The sequence below is a fragment of the Cnephaeus nilssonii genome (genome assembly GCF_951640355.1).
Source record: "Cnephaeus nilssonii genome assembly, chromosome: 10".
NCBI lineage: Eukaryota > Metazoa > Chordata > Mammalia > Chiroptera > Vespertilionidae > Cnephaeus > Cnephaeus nilssonii.
In genome coordinates, this window is record NC_137081.1 from 36274569 (window position 1) to 36291275 (window position 16707).

Genomic DNA, 16707 nt, shown 5'->3' on the forward strand with positions numbered 1-16707 from the left:
TTTGGCTCAGTGGGTCGAGTGTTGGCCTGTGGACCCAAGGGTCCTGGGTTTGATTCCAGTCAAGGGCACGTGCCCAGGTTGCGGGCTCAATCCCCAGTAGGGGGTGTGCAGGAGGCAGCCAATCAATGATTCTCTCTCATCATTGATTTTTCTATTTCTCTCTCCCTCTCCCTTCCTCTCTGATATCAATAAAAAAATATATATTTTTTTATTTTTTAAAAAAGAATCACTTAACATGGTCCTCACTGTCCTCCGGAGCAGCAGTTGCCAACCGGTTGGCGACCGCTGCTCCAGAGGGCCCATTAGGTCAGAAGATATATAAGCAGGGGTGAAAAGCAGGGAAAAACACTACCTATCTGGGAGATTCTGGAGCATCAGGGTGACAGAGAAATGAGTGGTCAGCACTCAGAGCAAGGGACCATGGATGGTCAAGATGCAGAGCTGGCTGATGCAGGGGAGAACCAAGGACACTCCCAGGCTGAGGAGTGAGCTCAGGGATAGCCAGAGAGTGGCAGAAGGCCATGCTAAGTCCTGGACTACAGCTGAGGCCACAAAATCACTACATAAAACTGGCCTCCAATTTGGGGCTCCTGGCATGGGAGGTGAAAACATCTATAAGCATGTCAAACTCGTAGCCCTCAGGCCACATGCAGCCCACAACAAATATTGTTGTGGCTCAGCCAATATAACGGTATGCAAGAAACATTTTAATAAAAATTTCATAACTTAATTTTTACAATATCATGTTATACATAATCTATATATATAAAAGCCTAAGCAACTGTTCGACCAGTCACTATGACGCACACTGACCACCAGGGGTAGACGCTCTGACCGGTAGGTCAGCTTGCTGCTGGGGTACGGCTGATAGGGACTGGGCAAGACAGGGCTGGACACGCCCTGGAGCCCTCCCGCAGTCCCTCCCTGGTCCAGATCCTGCACTGGTGGGGTCCCTTGGCCTGGTCTGCGCCCTCTTGCAATCTGGGACCCCTAAGGGGATGTTGGAGAGCCAATTTCGGCTGATCCCTGAAGGCCAGGCTGAAGGACCCCACCAGTGCATGAATCCATGCACCGGGCTTCTAGTTATTAATAACGAACTACGTTTGCTAATGACTGATTACTATAATCGTGCTGCATTCATTTCCCTTACGCGCCTTATGCGCAGGTGCACCATTTCTCTCTGCTAACACTAGCATTGAATATTTTAGCAGCCGATTGCCACATCATTAGTCTCGTACTGACTTGTTTGGTGTGTGCAACAGGAAATATTTTGCTTTCGGAGAACAAGAAAAATAGGTTTATTTGCATTAAGCTTATTAATTTGTGCAGTTATTCAGTGTCTGGTGAAGTTAATGTCCAAGAAAAGATACTAATTTTTATTAAAACATTCTATTTTATGTTAAAGATTATTTATTTTAGCCCTTTGTATTCAGCATATCTCTATCAAAATAAACCTAAGTTTCTATGAAAATTGAAGCTTTTGGGGTTTTTTTTTGCAGCCCACATAAACTTAAACCTTGTTATTTGGCCCATGTTAGCCTTTGAGTTTGACATGCTTGATTTACAAGAATGCCGGGTTGAAGGAAGCTGACCCTGGGACTTGCTCCTACCCTGATGAGGTAGAAGTCCTACATTGCCTTGGGCTTTCCTGAGAGTCTGTACATGTTCATGCTAAGCTCTGAGCACTCATATAATACTGGACTCATCTGGAGTCAAAGGCCCCCCAGTGAGTCACGTGCAGCCCAGGTGGAGACTGTTGTGTGGTTATGTGTATTTGACTCAGTTGGGTGCTGGTAGCAGACCAAGGACAAAGTAGTACTTTAATCTGGACATAGGGAACAAGGCCCACTGTGCCCCGTTTCTGTTTGCAGATAACATCATACCAGTGACTCTCAATCTTAGACAGACACAAGAGTCATCTGTCTGCCTTTTAAAATCCAGAAAAGTCCCTCACAATCCCTGGAGTTGGTTCTGAGGCGTCATGGAAGCCAGGGTTTGACCAAGGCTGAGTTCTCCACTGCAGATCTCCAGAGCCCCCCCCCCCCCCCCCCCGGCATAGCAGTAGCCCAAGGGGACACTTGGCGATTCCATTCTCTAGGACATGCCAACAATGCCCCCGCAGGACCTGCCACAGGGCTCACCATGCGGGAGGCAAGCTCCAGCAGCTCCCGCTTGGCCTGCTGCACACCCTGCGGGTCCCCCTCGATGCGGATCAGGTTGCTCTTCTCGCTGTCAGGAGGGATGCGTACAGACACCTTGTACTGATCTTTGATTCTGTTGACTTAAGAACAAAAGGAAACATTTTGGACTCAGACTGTACTACAGTCCACCAATGATTAACATGGTTAAAGCCCCAAATAACCTAACCAGTCACCCCAAAGCATAAAGGATGATGAGGCCCCCAGAACAAGACTGCCCCTATTCTAGCAGGAGCTGGGCACAATCTCCACAGGACTGACCACACGGAGCATCGACCTGACGATGCTGAACAACTGCTCAGAGCCTGAGCCAGAATGTGTCCAAGGCTCAGAATACAGCAGGTCCTCACATAACGTCATTTTGTTCAACATGCTTTTGTTATGTTGATAAGAAAAAGAGTCGACACCCAGTGGACTGTGTGAAGTTTCCTCTGAGGACTCCAGGGTCCTTCCACATCACAAGGATGTGCACGTGAGGGAACTGCCATGTCTGCACTGTCCCCGTCTTTGTGAGTGTGGGTAGTCCTCCGATGGAAGGGCACCTGTCCAGAGTGGGTCCCACCTTGTACCCTGAGCTGCCAGGAGAGGCTCCAGCCATACATGACCCTAAATTGGAATTAGTGGGTGAAGAGAGAATTATTTTGTCTCATTAATTTTTCTCAAATGTATGTGTAGCTCACATTTCATGTTTAATATTATAAGTGTTTTAGATTTTCACTTAAAATTTGGTGATGTTTTTGTGACCAGAAATGTTGTAGGAGTCCGGCCAGTATGGCTCAGTGGTTGAATGTTGACCCATGAACCAAGAGGTTACAGTTCGATTCCTGGTCAGGGCACATGCTCTGGTTTTGGGCTCGATCCCCAGTGGGGGTTGTGAGGAGGCAGCCGATTAATGATTCTCTCTCATCATTGATGTTTCTATCTCTTTCCCCCTCTCCCTTCCTTCCTGAAAATAAACAAATGAAGTTACTCTCTCAAAATAAATAAAAAGTTAAAAACCAGAAGCCCTTACATTAACTGAAAACAAGAGCACCCCCATCAACCACCTCAGCCCATGGCAGCCATGCTTTGCCTAACACTCCATTGTCAGCTCAGGTGCAAACTGAGCTCTTCACTGTCTTTGCAAAACAGGTGGAGTTGAAAACCCTCCTCCAGCACCTTCTCTAGAACCTAGTGCCCACAGTTAGAGATCTGGCCCCACACCCTGGAGAAGCCTTATCACCAGAAACAGGGTCAGCATTTGGTCCACTGTGTAATAAGGGAAGCCAAACTCCTTCAAGGGTCTCAGGGAGGGTTCCGAGCACAGAGATAGCCATGAGCCCATGTGCTAGGACATGGGCCGAAAGTGGCACTGTTCTAGGGTGGAACCATGCAGGACAATAGACAAGCACACAGAAGCTGGCAGCAGGTTTTAGATTATGAAAGAAAACAAGGGTTAGGAAATGAACCAGAAGAAACAGAACAGACACAATTCTCTGAATCACACTGAGTGGTTTCACACTTCCTAGAGAGCAGAAACCAGAGGTTAATATTAGCATTGCATTTCCTTACGTTTTTAAGGAAACACTACAGTTAACCAAAATAAACAAAGAGAATAAAATCAAGTTTATGGTGTGTGCCGGTGATCAGTGACCAGAGCTGCTCTGAGTACATGCAATGTCGTCTATTGTTTAAAATGTTCCCAGAACATAAGACTGGCACCAAATAAAGCAGGTGACAAGTTTACATGTACTCTTGGGGGGGCGGGGGGAATGAAGCGCACAGGGCAAAATCCAAAGAGGGCGCACTCACAGAGACATCATGCTTATTGAAGTGAGGTCCTTGCAACTTAAGGAAGGACCCACAACCAGGTTAAATGTTAGTCCTCACCTCCCACTGAAGGTGAAACACAGGGCTCTCTCCAGAACTAGTAAGCACTGTGATGTGCATGATGGTCATGCAGTTAAACTAAGCAAAGGAGCAGATTTTAAAACACATCGTGGGATTCAAGCAGAACTCACCTAACACATTTTCCAATATTGCCCCACCTTGTGCTACCTACCTGATACAGGTAATCCAACACTGAACCTGGGCTCACATATTACTGTTTGTCCAACAGAATCCCTCCCTGAGTTGTCTGACATGAGTTTAGAAACGCCTGACTCCTTGGTGAGCTCCAGGTTAGGAGTTAGAGGTGAGGAGGACAACACTGGTGGACTTCACCCAGCAGCTCTGGCTGAAACATGCAGGATGACACCCTGGAGAGTCCCTTTGCCATGGCCCTTGTAGGTGACTCAGGGAACTGACCCAGTTGATAACATTCATCTCTAGGCCAAACAACTGGGTGAGGGCACCCAATCAAATAGCTGGTGGCTTTTCTCTCCCAGCCTGCCCCCATGGCATCCACTTCACTCACTGTTGGCTCCGCTCTTCCCGATGAGGTGTCTGTGAAACTTGTGGTCAATGCTGATCTCCACATAGTCCATGCGGTGAATCTGCAGGGACACAGAACATCCATGAGACATGCAGGCTGGGCGGCCAGAACCAGGAGAGAGCCGAAAGCTGCTGCCTTTTCTGACCACTCGGCCATCAGAACTATTGTAAGCTCATCCCTTTGGCCCCCTTGAAAGACCCGTCCTCAAAATAAGGTCTTCTCTCTCCATGCCTCTGGCCAGTTTTTCTAACTCTCAGAACGCACCACTCTCCAACTGGGCTACCCTCGTGTCTCTTTGCCTACCCACCCATGAAGCCTGACTGCCACACGACACAATGACAGCCCCATCCCCAGTACAAAGCACTTGGAACACTAACAGGGGCATCTTACCAGGTCTTTCACCATGGCTTCGATCTGTTCCTGGGCCACATTTACATCCTCCGTGGGGCCTTCCAAGGTGATCTTGTCCTCGCCTTCTGTAAACTCGATGTGAACCTACCACACCAAAATAAGGGACAGTAAACACAGGATGGCACAGCGGCAGCGACTGATTCCAAACTGCTTCACGAGAATGCACGTCCACCACTACCATGAAAAAGTGCAAAGGGGCCTGAGGGACAACCATTATTTTGCTACTTAATGTGGTCTAATCATCTTTCCTTTACCAAAAACAGGAACTGTGAAATCCTTCACACTGTGCTTGCCACCAATACCTTAAAGCATGAAATACCTTAGCACACCTTCCTATATCGCTCTCACTGTAGAACCCCTACTGCCATCTGATTGCATAAAGAATGAGACAGCTGCCGAAACCGGTTTGGCTCAGTGGATAGAGCGTCGGCCTGCGGACTCAAGGGTCCCAGGTTCGATTCCGGTCAAGGGCATGTACCTTGGTTGCGGGCACATCCCCAGTGGGGGGTGTGCAAGAGGCAGCTGATCCATGTTTCTCTCATCGATGTTTCTAACTCTCTATCCCTCTCTCTTCCTCTCTGTAAAAAATCAATAAAATATATTTAAAAAAAGAATGAGACAGCTAACAGGGACAGAATCTTAACCCCGGTATAGCTGCCTGAGGTGGTCACCAGACAAGGTCACTGTACTCCTGTTTATAACACACCAGATAAGGCGGTGACTTCATAGGAGACTGGCCTCACGAAGTCATCAAATTACATCACATTAAGTGTGAACAGGACTTTGATCTTAGAAATAAAGTGGCTACAGGGTAAATGGGACACGACACCCACACATAACAGGAATCCAACACAATAGTGTGTCCTTTAGTGTTTCCTGGGGAAAACTGAGGCCTCCAGGACAGAGGTACAGAGGATAAGTCTATGAGCTCCACACTTCACACAGTTTAGAGACAAATTTTGCTCTTCAGAATTTGCAGACATAACTATTAGGAAGTTATTATGCTATAGTAACTAAGTGAGGTATTTCTTAAGATATTCATCAAACCTAGCATTTTCTCTGGTTAAAAAGACCAAAAGACATTTAAAAAAAGAAATATCTAAAAAAATTATTATAATTTTTTTAAAAATGTGCCACAGTCTTCAAAGGCACCCAAGGGGATAAATAGCAACACCAAAACAAAAGTTAGTCAGCAACAGGACAACAGAATGCAAGGCCAACCCAGTGCAGCAGGTCAACATGTTCCCTCACCTTTGGCATCTGCTGAGTGATCTTAGCCAGGTTCTGCCCCTTCTTGCCAATGATGAAACGGTGAAGCCAGGAAGGAGCAGAGACGGAGGAAACTGTAAAACTGTTGGCCTAGGAAAACAAGCAAACAAACCAACGTCCAGGCTACGTAAGCACCAGGTTGCTCAGTTGGACTGAGGGATAGATGAGCACCCTGACCCAACACAGCCCAGGCCCTGGATCCCCTGGGAGGCAGTTACCTTGGCATAGACTTCAGTCAGTGCCTGCCCTAGCTTTTCAGGCTCCCCTCGAAGTATCACAGTCTCAGAGATACTGTCGGAGGGCGGGATCTCCACAGAAACTCCAGTTCTTTCCAGAATCTCCTGCAAGGAATTGCCCTTGGGCCCGATGACATACTTGTGCTGGGATTTCTTCACTTCCACTGCGATGGTTGTGGTCTTCTTTTTCTAAGTAAGAGTACCATAAAGATGTCAGAGGGAAGGGCACAGGAGAGGCAGGCGAAGACAGAATATTGTCACCAAAAAGGCAGGGATCAGGACATGGGGCCTAGACTACAGCTGCTGAGCCCCAGGAAGGGGAAACAATGATCAGCCAATCCCAGAAACCCTACTCATCAAGGGTTGGGTTTTCTCCTCAGAAGAATCACTTGATAATTTGTCAAGCCCAAACTGATTACTGCAACTTGGAAAAGCAGTGATCAATTTAGAAGAGCAGAGATACCAAATCAAATCCTCTCCCCAAATTAAGAAACAAGTTTCAGACCTCAAAGTCACCAAATGGAGCTAACAGCTTACTCAAGACGTGGCCACTTGTGAGCAGTGTGTCTAGCCCAGGGTGGGAGAGTGAGGGATGCGAAGTGAGGTTGGCAGATAGCAGGGAAAGCCTTCAGCATTAGCTCAGTCCACTCTCCATTCCTGCCCATGGGGATTTCCCTCCTCCCACCGCTACCTTTTCTTCATAAATCTTCTTGATCCGAGCCACAGCCTGAGCCAGCTGCTCTTTCTCCCCAGTGAAGACGATTTCTGTCCGGTTGACGCTGGGTGGGGGGATGTTGATGCGTGTCCCTGTCTCTTGCATGATCTCGCTGACGAGCCGATTATAAGGCCCAGCAATGAAGGGGTGGAATGCCTTCTCCACTTCTAGCCTCTCTACAGCACGTTTATCCTGGAAATGAAAGGACACAGGTGAGCACAGGTCTGGGCACAATCTGAAGACAGACAGGGCCTGTCAGGGTCGAGGCTGCCACATGAATACCAGGTCCACAGTTGGTCTCACCTGCTCGGCAGAGATGAGCAGGACTTCGTGGCGAGCTTTCTCGATGCCCTCTTTGGTGCCGGTGATTCTGATCTGGTTACTTGCGTCATCTGGGCGTGGGATCTGAATTTTGGTTGCAGTTTTTAGCTCCAAGTCTTGTAGTTTCTCTCCATTTTTACCAATAACAAAGCGATGATGTTCTTTGGGAATGGCAACAGTTGCTGAGGCCTACAATAGGTAGAGAAACAAAGGGGGGAAAAAGTACTTGTAGGTTATGAAAAAGCATGTTTTTCCATAATATTCTCTCTGGTTAGAATGAAATTCTCATCTGATTTTGCCTAGCCAACCCCCATCATCCTTTAGAATAGTCTCAGGTTAAACATCACCTTCTTGGGGCTGCTTTTCCAGAACCCCTGACTAGGGTAAGTTCAAGTATGGCCCTGGGTCACACTTGCAGCTATCACAATTATTTAGAGACTAGAGGCCTGGTTCTTCAGCCCAGCCTGCATCCTCTCACAGTCCAGGACCCCTTGGGGATGTCCACCTGCCAGCTTAGGCCTGGGGGATCGGGAGCTGGCAGCCCGGGAGCTCTCCTAAACCATTAGTCAGACATCCTTAGAGCTGCTGTGGAGGCGGGAGAGGCTCCTGCCACCGCCACTGTGCTGGCCAGCTATGAGCCAGCTTCTGGCTGAGTGGTGCTCCCCCCTGTGGAAGTGCACTGACCACCAAGGGGCAGCTCCTGCGTTGAGTGTCTGCCCCCCTGAGGGTCAGTGTGTGACATAGTGACCGGTCATTCCAGTCTGCCATTAGGGTTAATTTGCATATTACCCTTGTTAAATAGGATAATTCTTTGTTCAACATCTTCTTGGCCCAGCTACAAGTCACCACTAAGACAGGGATATTCAAGTGCATCTGTCTTGTTTTCCACGTTGGTGACTCCTAACACCATGTTGGGACATGGTAGGAGGCAGGGACATACTGACAGACCAGATTCATTTCTGTTTCTGGAGTACTGGGCTACCTTTTTCAGACATAAGCCCTATGTCTGTTAATAAACTTTTCTCCCTATCTCTTTTACAAACAATTAAAACAGACAACTCATCTGAGAAAATAAAATGGAAACAATCCAAACCCTTCATTTCTTAAGTCAAACTGTCAGAAATCAACCAACTTCCTGAGGTCACAGAGAAACCTGGGAGGAAGATGGTAGTTTCTAGTCTTCCTAACTCTGCACAGAGAACAGCCAGCAACTTAAAAAGAAGCAAACCGTTACGGTTCCCACCACTGTCCCAGCAAAAAAGTCACAGATCAGCCAGCTTCCCTTCTCCCCCAAGGGGTACAGTTTTACACAGAATATTCAACATTTACAACAGAAACCATTAAATTGTATCACAGAGGCAATAGAAAAGGTCCTCACTTCATAACTAGCATAGAAACTAAGATCACTGGCTTCTACATTGTGATCAAATGAGGTTTAGCAAAAAAAAAAAAAAAGATTCAATATTAGGAAATCCATTTATATAATTCAGCATATTGTTAGATCTATGAAGAAAAATAATCAAATGATCATGTCCAAAAAATGTAAATCCATCCATGATAAAAATTTACAAGAAAATAGAAATCAATCGATATTCAGTTGACCCCCTTGAACACAGGTTTGAACTGCACAGGTCCACTTATATGTGGATTTTTACTATATTTTTTAACATGACAAAATACATACACCTCAACCCCAAAGTTCTACTTAATGGGAAAGTGCTTGTTTAGGCCATGCACTGCCCGCACCACGACTTTACCTCCACTGGAGCAGGTCCCCACAAGAGGGGCACAGGCTGGACAGGAAGAGCACCTGCCCACACAGTTTCTCGAACCCTGGGAAACTGCTGCTTTATTACATTTTTTTACTGTCTATAACAGGAAGGCAAAATTAGAATAAAGAAGGCAACAGCCTTTGTTTTTTATAACAACTCACTTTTATTTTTTAATTGAGTTTAGAGAGAGGAAGGGTGAAAGAGGAAGGGAAGAGAGACATCGATCAATTACCTCCCACATGGACTCCGACTGGGGATCGAACCCCCAACCCACATATGTGCCCTGACCAGGAACTGAACCTGCCACCTTTTGGTGTACGGGAGGACACTAACCAACTGAGCCACACCAGCCAGAGCCAGAAGCCAACAGCCTTATCTTAGCTAAAACAACCAGGTTAGAAGACATATATGAAAAAGACCATCCTTTCCAACAGGAAAAAAAAAAAGGGAAAAAGACAATAAAGTAGTTGGACTCTAAGCCAGCAAAAGAGGTGGAATGTGGGCATTAGCAATCAGAAAACATCCCTTAGAAGGTCTAATGCAATTGTGAGCAAAAGGCTGATTATAAAGTTTGCATGTAAACAAAAAAGAATACAACAGACAGGAAAACCCCAACGAAGAACAGTACAGGAGGGATGGGAAACACTGTACTGTATTCACATGAAAGTATAAAACCATCAATATTACATCAGGAGAACACTAGCACACAAAAATCCCAAAAGGTCAGAAGTGAAAACCAAGGAACATACCCAAGTTAATATGAACATTTAGAACAAACAGCCACTCAAAATCAGTGGGGGGAAATTCCTTTAAAAATGGTATTGATTTTTTAAAAAATATATTGATGATGGGCCATATGGGAAAGTCTGAAACTGGATGTGTATCCCACACAGAATTGGAACTGGAATATAAGAACACCCTTAAATGCACCAGAGGAAGACAATAAACATTCTTACAATACCTGTGTAAAAAAAACTTTCCTAACAATGACTCAAAATAACTGTTCAATGAATTTCACTACACATTAATAAACTTTCACAAAGCAGAACACAAGATCAAACACAACTGGCAAACTGGGAAATATTATTTGTAACATATGACTGAGAAGGGTTTTTAGGAGCCCTAATACACTGAGCAAGATGCATAACTTTAACTTGATAGAAAAGGGCGAAAGAACAGACAGTGCACAGAGAACAGCAAAAGGCTTTTGGATGTGGAAAAATGCTTAATCTTGCTCAGCAGAACAATGCAAATAAGTTTACTCAGCCCTAACTAGTTTGGCTCAGTGGATAGAGCATCGGCCTGAGGACTGGAGGGTCCTGGTTCGATTTTGGTCAAGGGCACGTACCTCTGTTAAAGGCTCAACCCTGGCCCCGGTGGGGCCATATACAGGAGGCAACCAAATGATATGTCTCTCACATTGATGTTTCTCTCTGTCTCTACTCTTCCCTTTATCTCTCTCTAAAAATCAATGGAAAAAATATCCTTGGGTGAAGACTGACAATAACAAAAAAGTTTACTCAACTGCCTTTCAGTCTGAAACATTCAAATACTGGCTGAACCTGGCTTCGCCATGGGGAAGGAATGGAGTGCAAGGGTACAGCCTGGAAGAAGGGGTCCTGGCTGTTATGGCAAAATCACACCTGCCATTACTGCTGACCTGTCACCTTCTTGGAAACCGACCTTGAGATACACTAGGTAAACTAGGAAATGGCATGTGCACAAGGCTTTCCTGTGACATGACTCATAACAACAGAAATTGGGAAGCTACTCAAATGCCCATCAACGGGAATGCCCGAATAATTCCCTGGTCACCACATCCCTTGGCTGTATGAAGAAGCGAGGAAAGCCGCTATGTGCTAATATGCAGACACCTCCAAAAAATATGCAGGAAAAACAGGATGCAGGACAGAGTCTATGGCCAGCTACCTTTTGCTCCTATTTTCCAACCCAAACAGGAAGGATACACCAATGACTAACAATGTCACCCAGGCCCGGCTGGTGTGGCTCAGTGGTTGAGCATTGACCTATGAACCAGGAGGTCACTGGTTCAATTACCGGTCTGGGCACATGTCGGGGTTGTGGGCTTGACCCCCAGTAGGGGGCATGCAGGAGGCAGCTGATCAAAGATTCTCTCTCGCCGAAACTGGTCTGGCTCAGTGGATGGAGCGTCGGTCTGCGGACTGAAGGGTCCCGGGTTCGATACCGGTCAAGGGCACGTGCCTTGGCTGCGGGCACTGGGAGGCAGCTAATCGATGTTTCTCTCTCATCGATGTTTCTGGCTCTCTATCCCTCTCCCTTCCTCTCTGTGAAAAATCAATAAAATATATTTAAAAAAAAAATTCTCTCATTGATGTTTCTCTCTCTCCCTCCCTTCTCTAAAATAAAAAATAAAAATAAAAGCCACCTAGCAGGGAGGATGGGAGAAGGGCGAAGAGTCTGGCTCTGCATGTACCTACCTGATCATACAACTTTGTGCAATCATCAAATGTTTAAGTCACTTTTAAAAAAATGGTTTTTATTGATTTTAGAGAGAGGGAGGGAGAGGGAGGGAGAGGGAGAAAAGGAGGGAGGGAGGGAGGGAGGGAGGGAGGAAGACATGGATTGGTTGCCTCCCACACACACTCTCTGACTGGGCATTGAACCCATAACCTGGGTATGTGCCCTGACCTGGTGACCTTTCAGTGCATGAGATGATGCTCAACCAACTGAGCCACACCGGCCAGGGCTAAATAACATGGAAAATAAATCAAAGCAAATGAACCCAACTACTTAATCAGAATGATAGCCTAACCTAAACAGAGAGAAAAATTACTTCAAGTGATTGCAAAATCCACAACCCTTCACCTGAATTAGAAGGATCAGTAACTCAAGAAACTTCCCACTACAAACGTCAAGAATTCTTGGACAAACAGCAGATTTTGGGTCTGTGGAAAGACATGGTTAAGGTCAGTCCACACGTCTCTGTTAGAAATCAGGAAGTGAACGAAGGTGGGTGGTCCTGCCAGAAAACTGCAAGAAGCCAACAGGGAGGAGTCCAACCACTGGCCGAAGATGAGGCAACTTCAGCCTAAAGAACAACTAATAAACACATCAAAAGTCCTGCCCTGGTCTGTGTGACTCGGTTGAGTGTGTCCTCCTGTGCACCAAAAAAGTTGCAGGTTTGATTCTAGGTTAGGGCACATGCCTGGGTTGTGGGCTCAAACCCCAGTAGGGGGCGTGCAGGTGGGAGCCTATCAATGTTTCCCTTTCACGTTGATGTTTCTTTCTCTTTCCCTCCTCCCTCTCTAAAATCAATTAAAAACTCTTTAAAAAATCCTAATGACACTTAAAAAGAATTAATGATCACCAGTGAAGATGTGAGAGGGCCAATTCAGTCTAAAAATTAAGGGGAAGGAAAAGGACCTGCCCTTCCCACTCCAATGGCAGAGAAGAAAAGCTCTTCACAGAGTGCCTGCACATGTGGGGTGGAGGTGGATGGGGACGGGATGAGAAAGCCATCTCCCTGATGGAGCCAGGCAGCCCAGCAATGCATGAGGCAAGGATAACACAGATGGATCAGGAACTTTATAATGGATCAATTCAGCTGAAGACACCTCAGTTTACAGATCAATCTTGGAATCAACACCAAGTACACAGCACCACCCACAAGTTTTCTTGCCAAAGAAACAAGTTGAATGTGAAAGTAACCATGCCCCAAGACCTAACCACGAGTGTACAGAAAATAATGATGGATAGTGGAACAAACCAGACACCCGCTTGTCCCCCCCAAAAAAACCCAAGGGCATTAAGGAAAGGAGGGAGATGCACTGCTGAAGAATGAAAGGACTCAAGGCCTGACAAGCACACAACGGGCCGTGAGTGGAGAGTTACTTGAACACAATGAGGGAAGTTCATATATGCAGACTGGGTGGAATATGGGTATATCAAGAAATTACCATTAATAAGTGAGTTAAAAGCAAAGTGGTTATATAAAAAAACACACAAAAGTTTGAGGGGCACCACATTGTATTATTTAATTGGGGGGAGGGCAGGAGGTAATGAAATGGGCCAGGGACAAATGCTTTTCAGTGTTCCCTCTCCCACCCAGTATTCAATTAAAAATATTCAAATATTCACCAACTAGTGGATAACAGCAAAAGTCTGAGAGGATATTCTTCACCAGCCACAATGGGAAGCAATTTACACACAACATTTCCTACTTCCTGCACTTAATGATTTAACGCCCTCAATCTAGTGGGGTTAGGGACCGTCCCAAGGCTCCATGTGGCCAAGTCAATGCTCCTCCTCCTGCTAATAGCTAAGCCCCTAGCCTCTGCCTTATGGCCCCTCTTGCATCAGACTTCCATCTTCTCACCACGTGTTCTAGAATGGGCTCCCCTGTGAGCTCATGGCTCAGCAGCAGGTGGGAAGGCCTCCAGTTCTAAATAAACCTACAAAGGCTCTACCTGTCAAGAGACCGACAATTCTCCACACAGAGTCTTGGTCTTTCAGTGACTCCCCTCGGGGAGAAATGCACCACAGGTTACTTATTACAATGGTTTCCAAATAAGTCCTCGTTCTGGTATTAGACTGTTCAGAACTATGAAACTGGTTTAAAACTTGTAACCTCTCAAGTCTGGGCCTGAAAATGTGTGCTTACAACAATGTACTTACTGATCCTGTGCCTTTTTAGAATTGGAACTGCCCATCTATACCATGCCCCTGCTACACCATAAGCTTCTTGTAAATGTCTCAAACTCTGGGAAAGCCTTGAACTTTCAATTCATTTACCCCAGTTTCTATTACTGAATTAGTGGTGTTTCACTAAAAATGCCAGGAGGCTCCAAATGTTGCTGTCCCACCTCTGAACTATGAACCTGCTCCACTGGTGGGAGAGCCTAAAGAAGTTCGAGTGTGCCCACTCGGAAGGACCACACCACGGAACACTCACCTGGGTCTGCAGCCTAGCAACAATATCCTTCCGGGCTTTCATGACGGCGTCCAGCTTCCCAGAGACCATAATGGAGAGGCCCTGGTCTTTGGCGAGAGACAGCTCCAGGTGAGCTCCTGTCCTCTGCATGATCTCAAGGCAGATTTTTGCTTGTTCACCTTCTCCAAACTGGTTCATGTCCTTGTATTTTCTCTCCTCCAGGGGTACATGGAACACCTACTCAGAAAAGGACCAAAGGGGAGGTTGAGACAGCAAGAAGGGAAGCAAGGATATTTAAGTGTCTAGGCCCGGAATATTGGAGTCTGTTTGTCCACTAAATGCCACCCCTCTACCCACTGAGGGAAGGCCCAGAGAGTAGTGAAGAGATAAGCAGAAGGTGCCTAAGGTCATGAGGCTGACCTTCTAATGAAGAAGCAACCACCCCCAACACAGTGCGTGCAGTGAAGGAAACAGACGGAGTTGAGTGGCTGGGTGGGGCAGAGGTAAGGGAGGTTCTGAGGATGTCCAGGAAGGACCTTCCTAAGAGTCAAGACACAGCTGGCCGTGCTGGGAGGTAAGGACGAGTGGAAGAGAGAGGGCAAAGGCTTAACAAAGTCAGGTGTGAGAGCAATCTGAGCAATCGGGGTTCATTTGAGAAGCAGAAAGGAAGGAGCCAGACCCCTCAGGCCAGCTTGCATTGAGACAGTGTCAGCAGGAGACATCTGACTACCAACCCGGGTCCCCCAGCTGCTCTGTAGAGACGGGACTGAACATGGCACACTAACCTGCACATTATAAAGACTGGGAGAGCCCTAGCTGGTTTGGCTCAGTGCATAGAGCGTTGGCCTGCGGACTGAAGGGTCCCGGGTTTGATTCTGGTCAAAGGGCATGTACCTCGGTTGCAGGCTCCTTCCTGGCCCGGGCCCTGGTTGGGGCTCACGCATGAGGCAACCAATCGATATATTTCTCTCACATCGATATTTCTCTGTCTTTCCCTCTCTCTTAAAATAAAATAAAATAAAAATGGAAAAATATCCTTGGGTGAGGATTAAAATAAATAAGTAAATAAATAAAAAGAATAATGACTAACTACAAAAAGATTGAAAAAATAAAAAAGATTGGGAGAAGCCTATTGAAAGAAGATGATCAGATGCAGCTGGTTATAAGTCTGGGTTTGAAGAGGTGCCCTCTCAGCACAGAGATGGACAGGTGGCAATTAACAACTGTGACCCCACATGAGTTCACAGACAGAAGGCAGAGGAGATGACTACTTCAAGACATTGGGACACAAAGTAGACAAGATAGACAGGTCTTGTTGGATGTACTGATGGGGAAGGGTGAAAGGCAGGGGTAGTTTCAGGAGTTGGGAGCACAGACGGAATTGCAGTAGGCTGAAACACAGAAGGAGACCCATTCTTTCTGGGTGCTGGGGACACAGATGAGCATAAGGGCAGTGTACTCCATGGAGCAGCCCTGGGGTGGGGATGGGCTAAACCTGAAGGCCTATTTCCTCTGCACCTCCCCAAGCACTCTCCACCAGATATTCCTACTTTCTCCTGGGAAAGGCAGGTGAAGAAAGAGTGGCATTCCTACCTGAGTGATGACAGAAGCCTTGATGGGCCGGATCTTGTTACCCCAGGCACCTGCAGGTTCCTGGGCGCTTTCCAAGCAAGCTGCTTTCTCAGGGAGTGGGGGGAAGGCATCCTTGTAGGTTGGAGGGTCACTCTCTTCTTCTGAATTTAAAGTGGCAACTGGACCAGCCAACATAGATTAAGAGGAAGCACATTGTTTTCAGTATCAGATGAAAAAACACTCGGAGGTTTTAATGTCAAAAAGAGAACACTAACTGTTCGACAGTGACCTGTCTCATTCAGTGATGGGAAAGGGCCCTAGGAGGTTGCCAGGCCCAGCACCCCCAGGTCCAACATATGAACCATAGGGGTCAAGTTGATGTGAACCTGATGGCAAGACCCCTGCCCTGGCAGCTTCCCTGTGAAGGATCAGCTCAGACACTGGGCGCCCCACCCTTCCCGTGATGAGGTGAGCACCTTGAAGGCAGGCCTTGCCCTCACAGAGTCTTCTAATCCTGTATTTTTTTTTTTTTTAAATCATAATTAGGGCAATGCTGGGCATAGAGCTGGCCCTAAAATTTGCGGAATAAAGTAACGCTGCTGCTAGGCATGGCCTCTGTCATGTACAACGTTGACAAGAACTCCAGTAGGGACTCCTCACCCTTCTCAGGGAGCAGCAAGCCCTGGAAATCAGGGCCCCTTATCATTACCCACTTCCATCCTCACCATTCATACTCCTGTCCCAATAGCCACAGCTCCATGAAAGCGGGAGTGTGACTGTTTGGAATCAGCCTACATGCAGGGCCAAGCACAGTGTCTGGCAATGGCAGGGCCTGATAAAACCCGCTGTGGATGGGTGTGCGCACAGAGCAGTGAGATGACCTTTAGG

At 46.7% G+C, this 16707-nt stretch overlaps 1 protein-coding gene across 3 annotated transcripts in view; it reads right to left on the bottom strand.

Annotated features, from left to right (window-relative positions):
• HDLBP (high density lipoprotein binding protein) overlaps window positions 1–16707 on the bottom strand; it is a 72658-nt gene that overhangs the window by 17325 nt on the left and 38626 nt on the right. For all 3 annotated transcript variants that reach the window (XM_079782874.1, XM_079782875.1, XM_079782873.1), the window contains exons 4-12: window positions 15841–15998; window positions 14269–14484; window positions 7546–7752; window positions 7219–7434; window positions 6510–6716; window positions 6274–6381; window positions 5002–5106; window positions 4594–4672; window positions 2142–2281 (exon numbers count right to left, since the gene is read on the bottom strand). In XM_079782874.1, coding sequence (XP_079639000.1) covers window positions 2142–2281; window positions 4594–4672; window positions 5002–5106; window positions 6274–6381; window positions 6510–6716; window positions 7219–7434; window positions 7546–7752; window positions 14269–14484; window positions 15841–15998 — 1436 coding nt within the window. The remainder of the gene's footprint in view (window positions 1–2141; window positions 2282–4593; window positions 4673–5001; window positions 5107–6273; window positions 6382–6509; window positions 6717–7218; window positions 7435–7545; window positions 7753–14268; window positions 14485–15840; window positions 15999–16707) is intronic.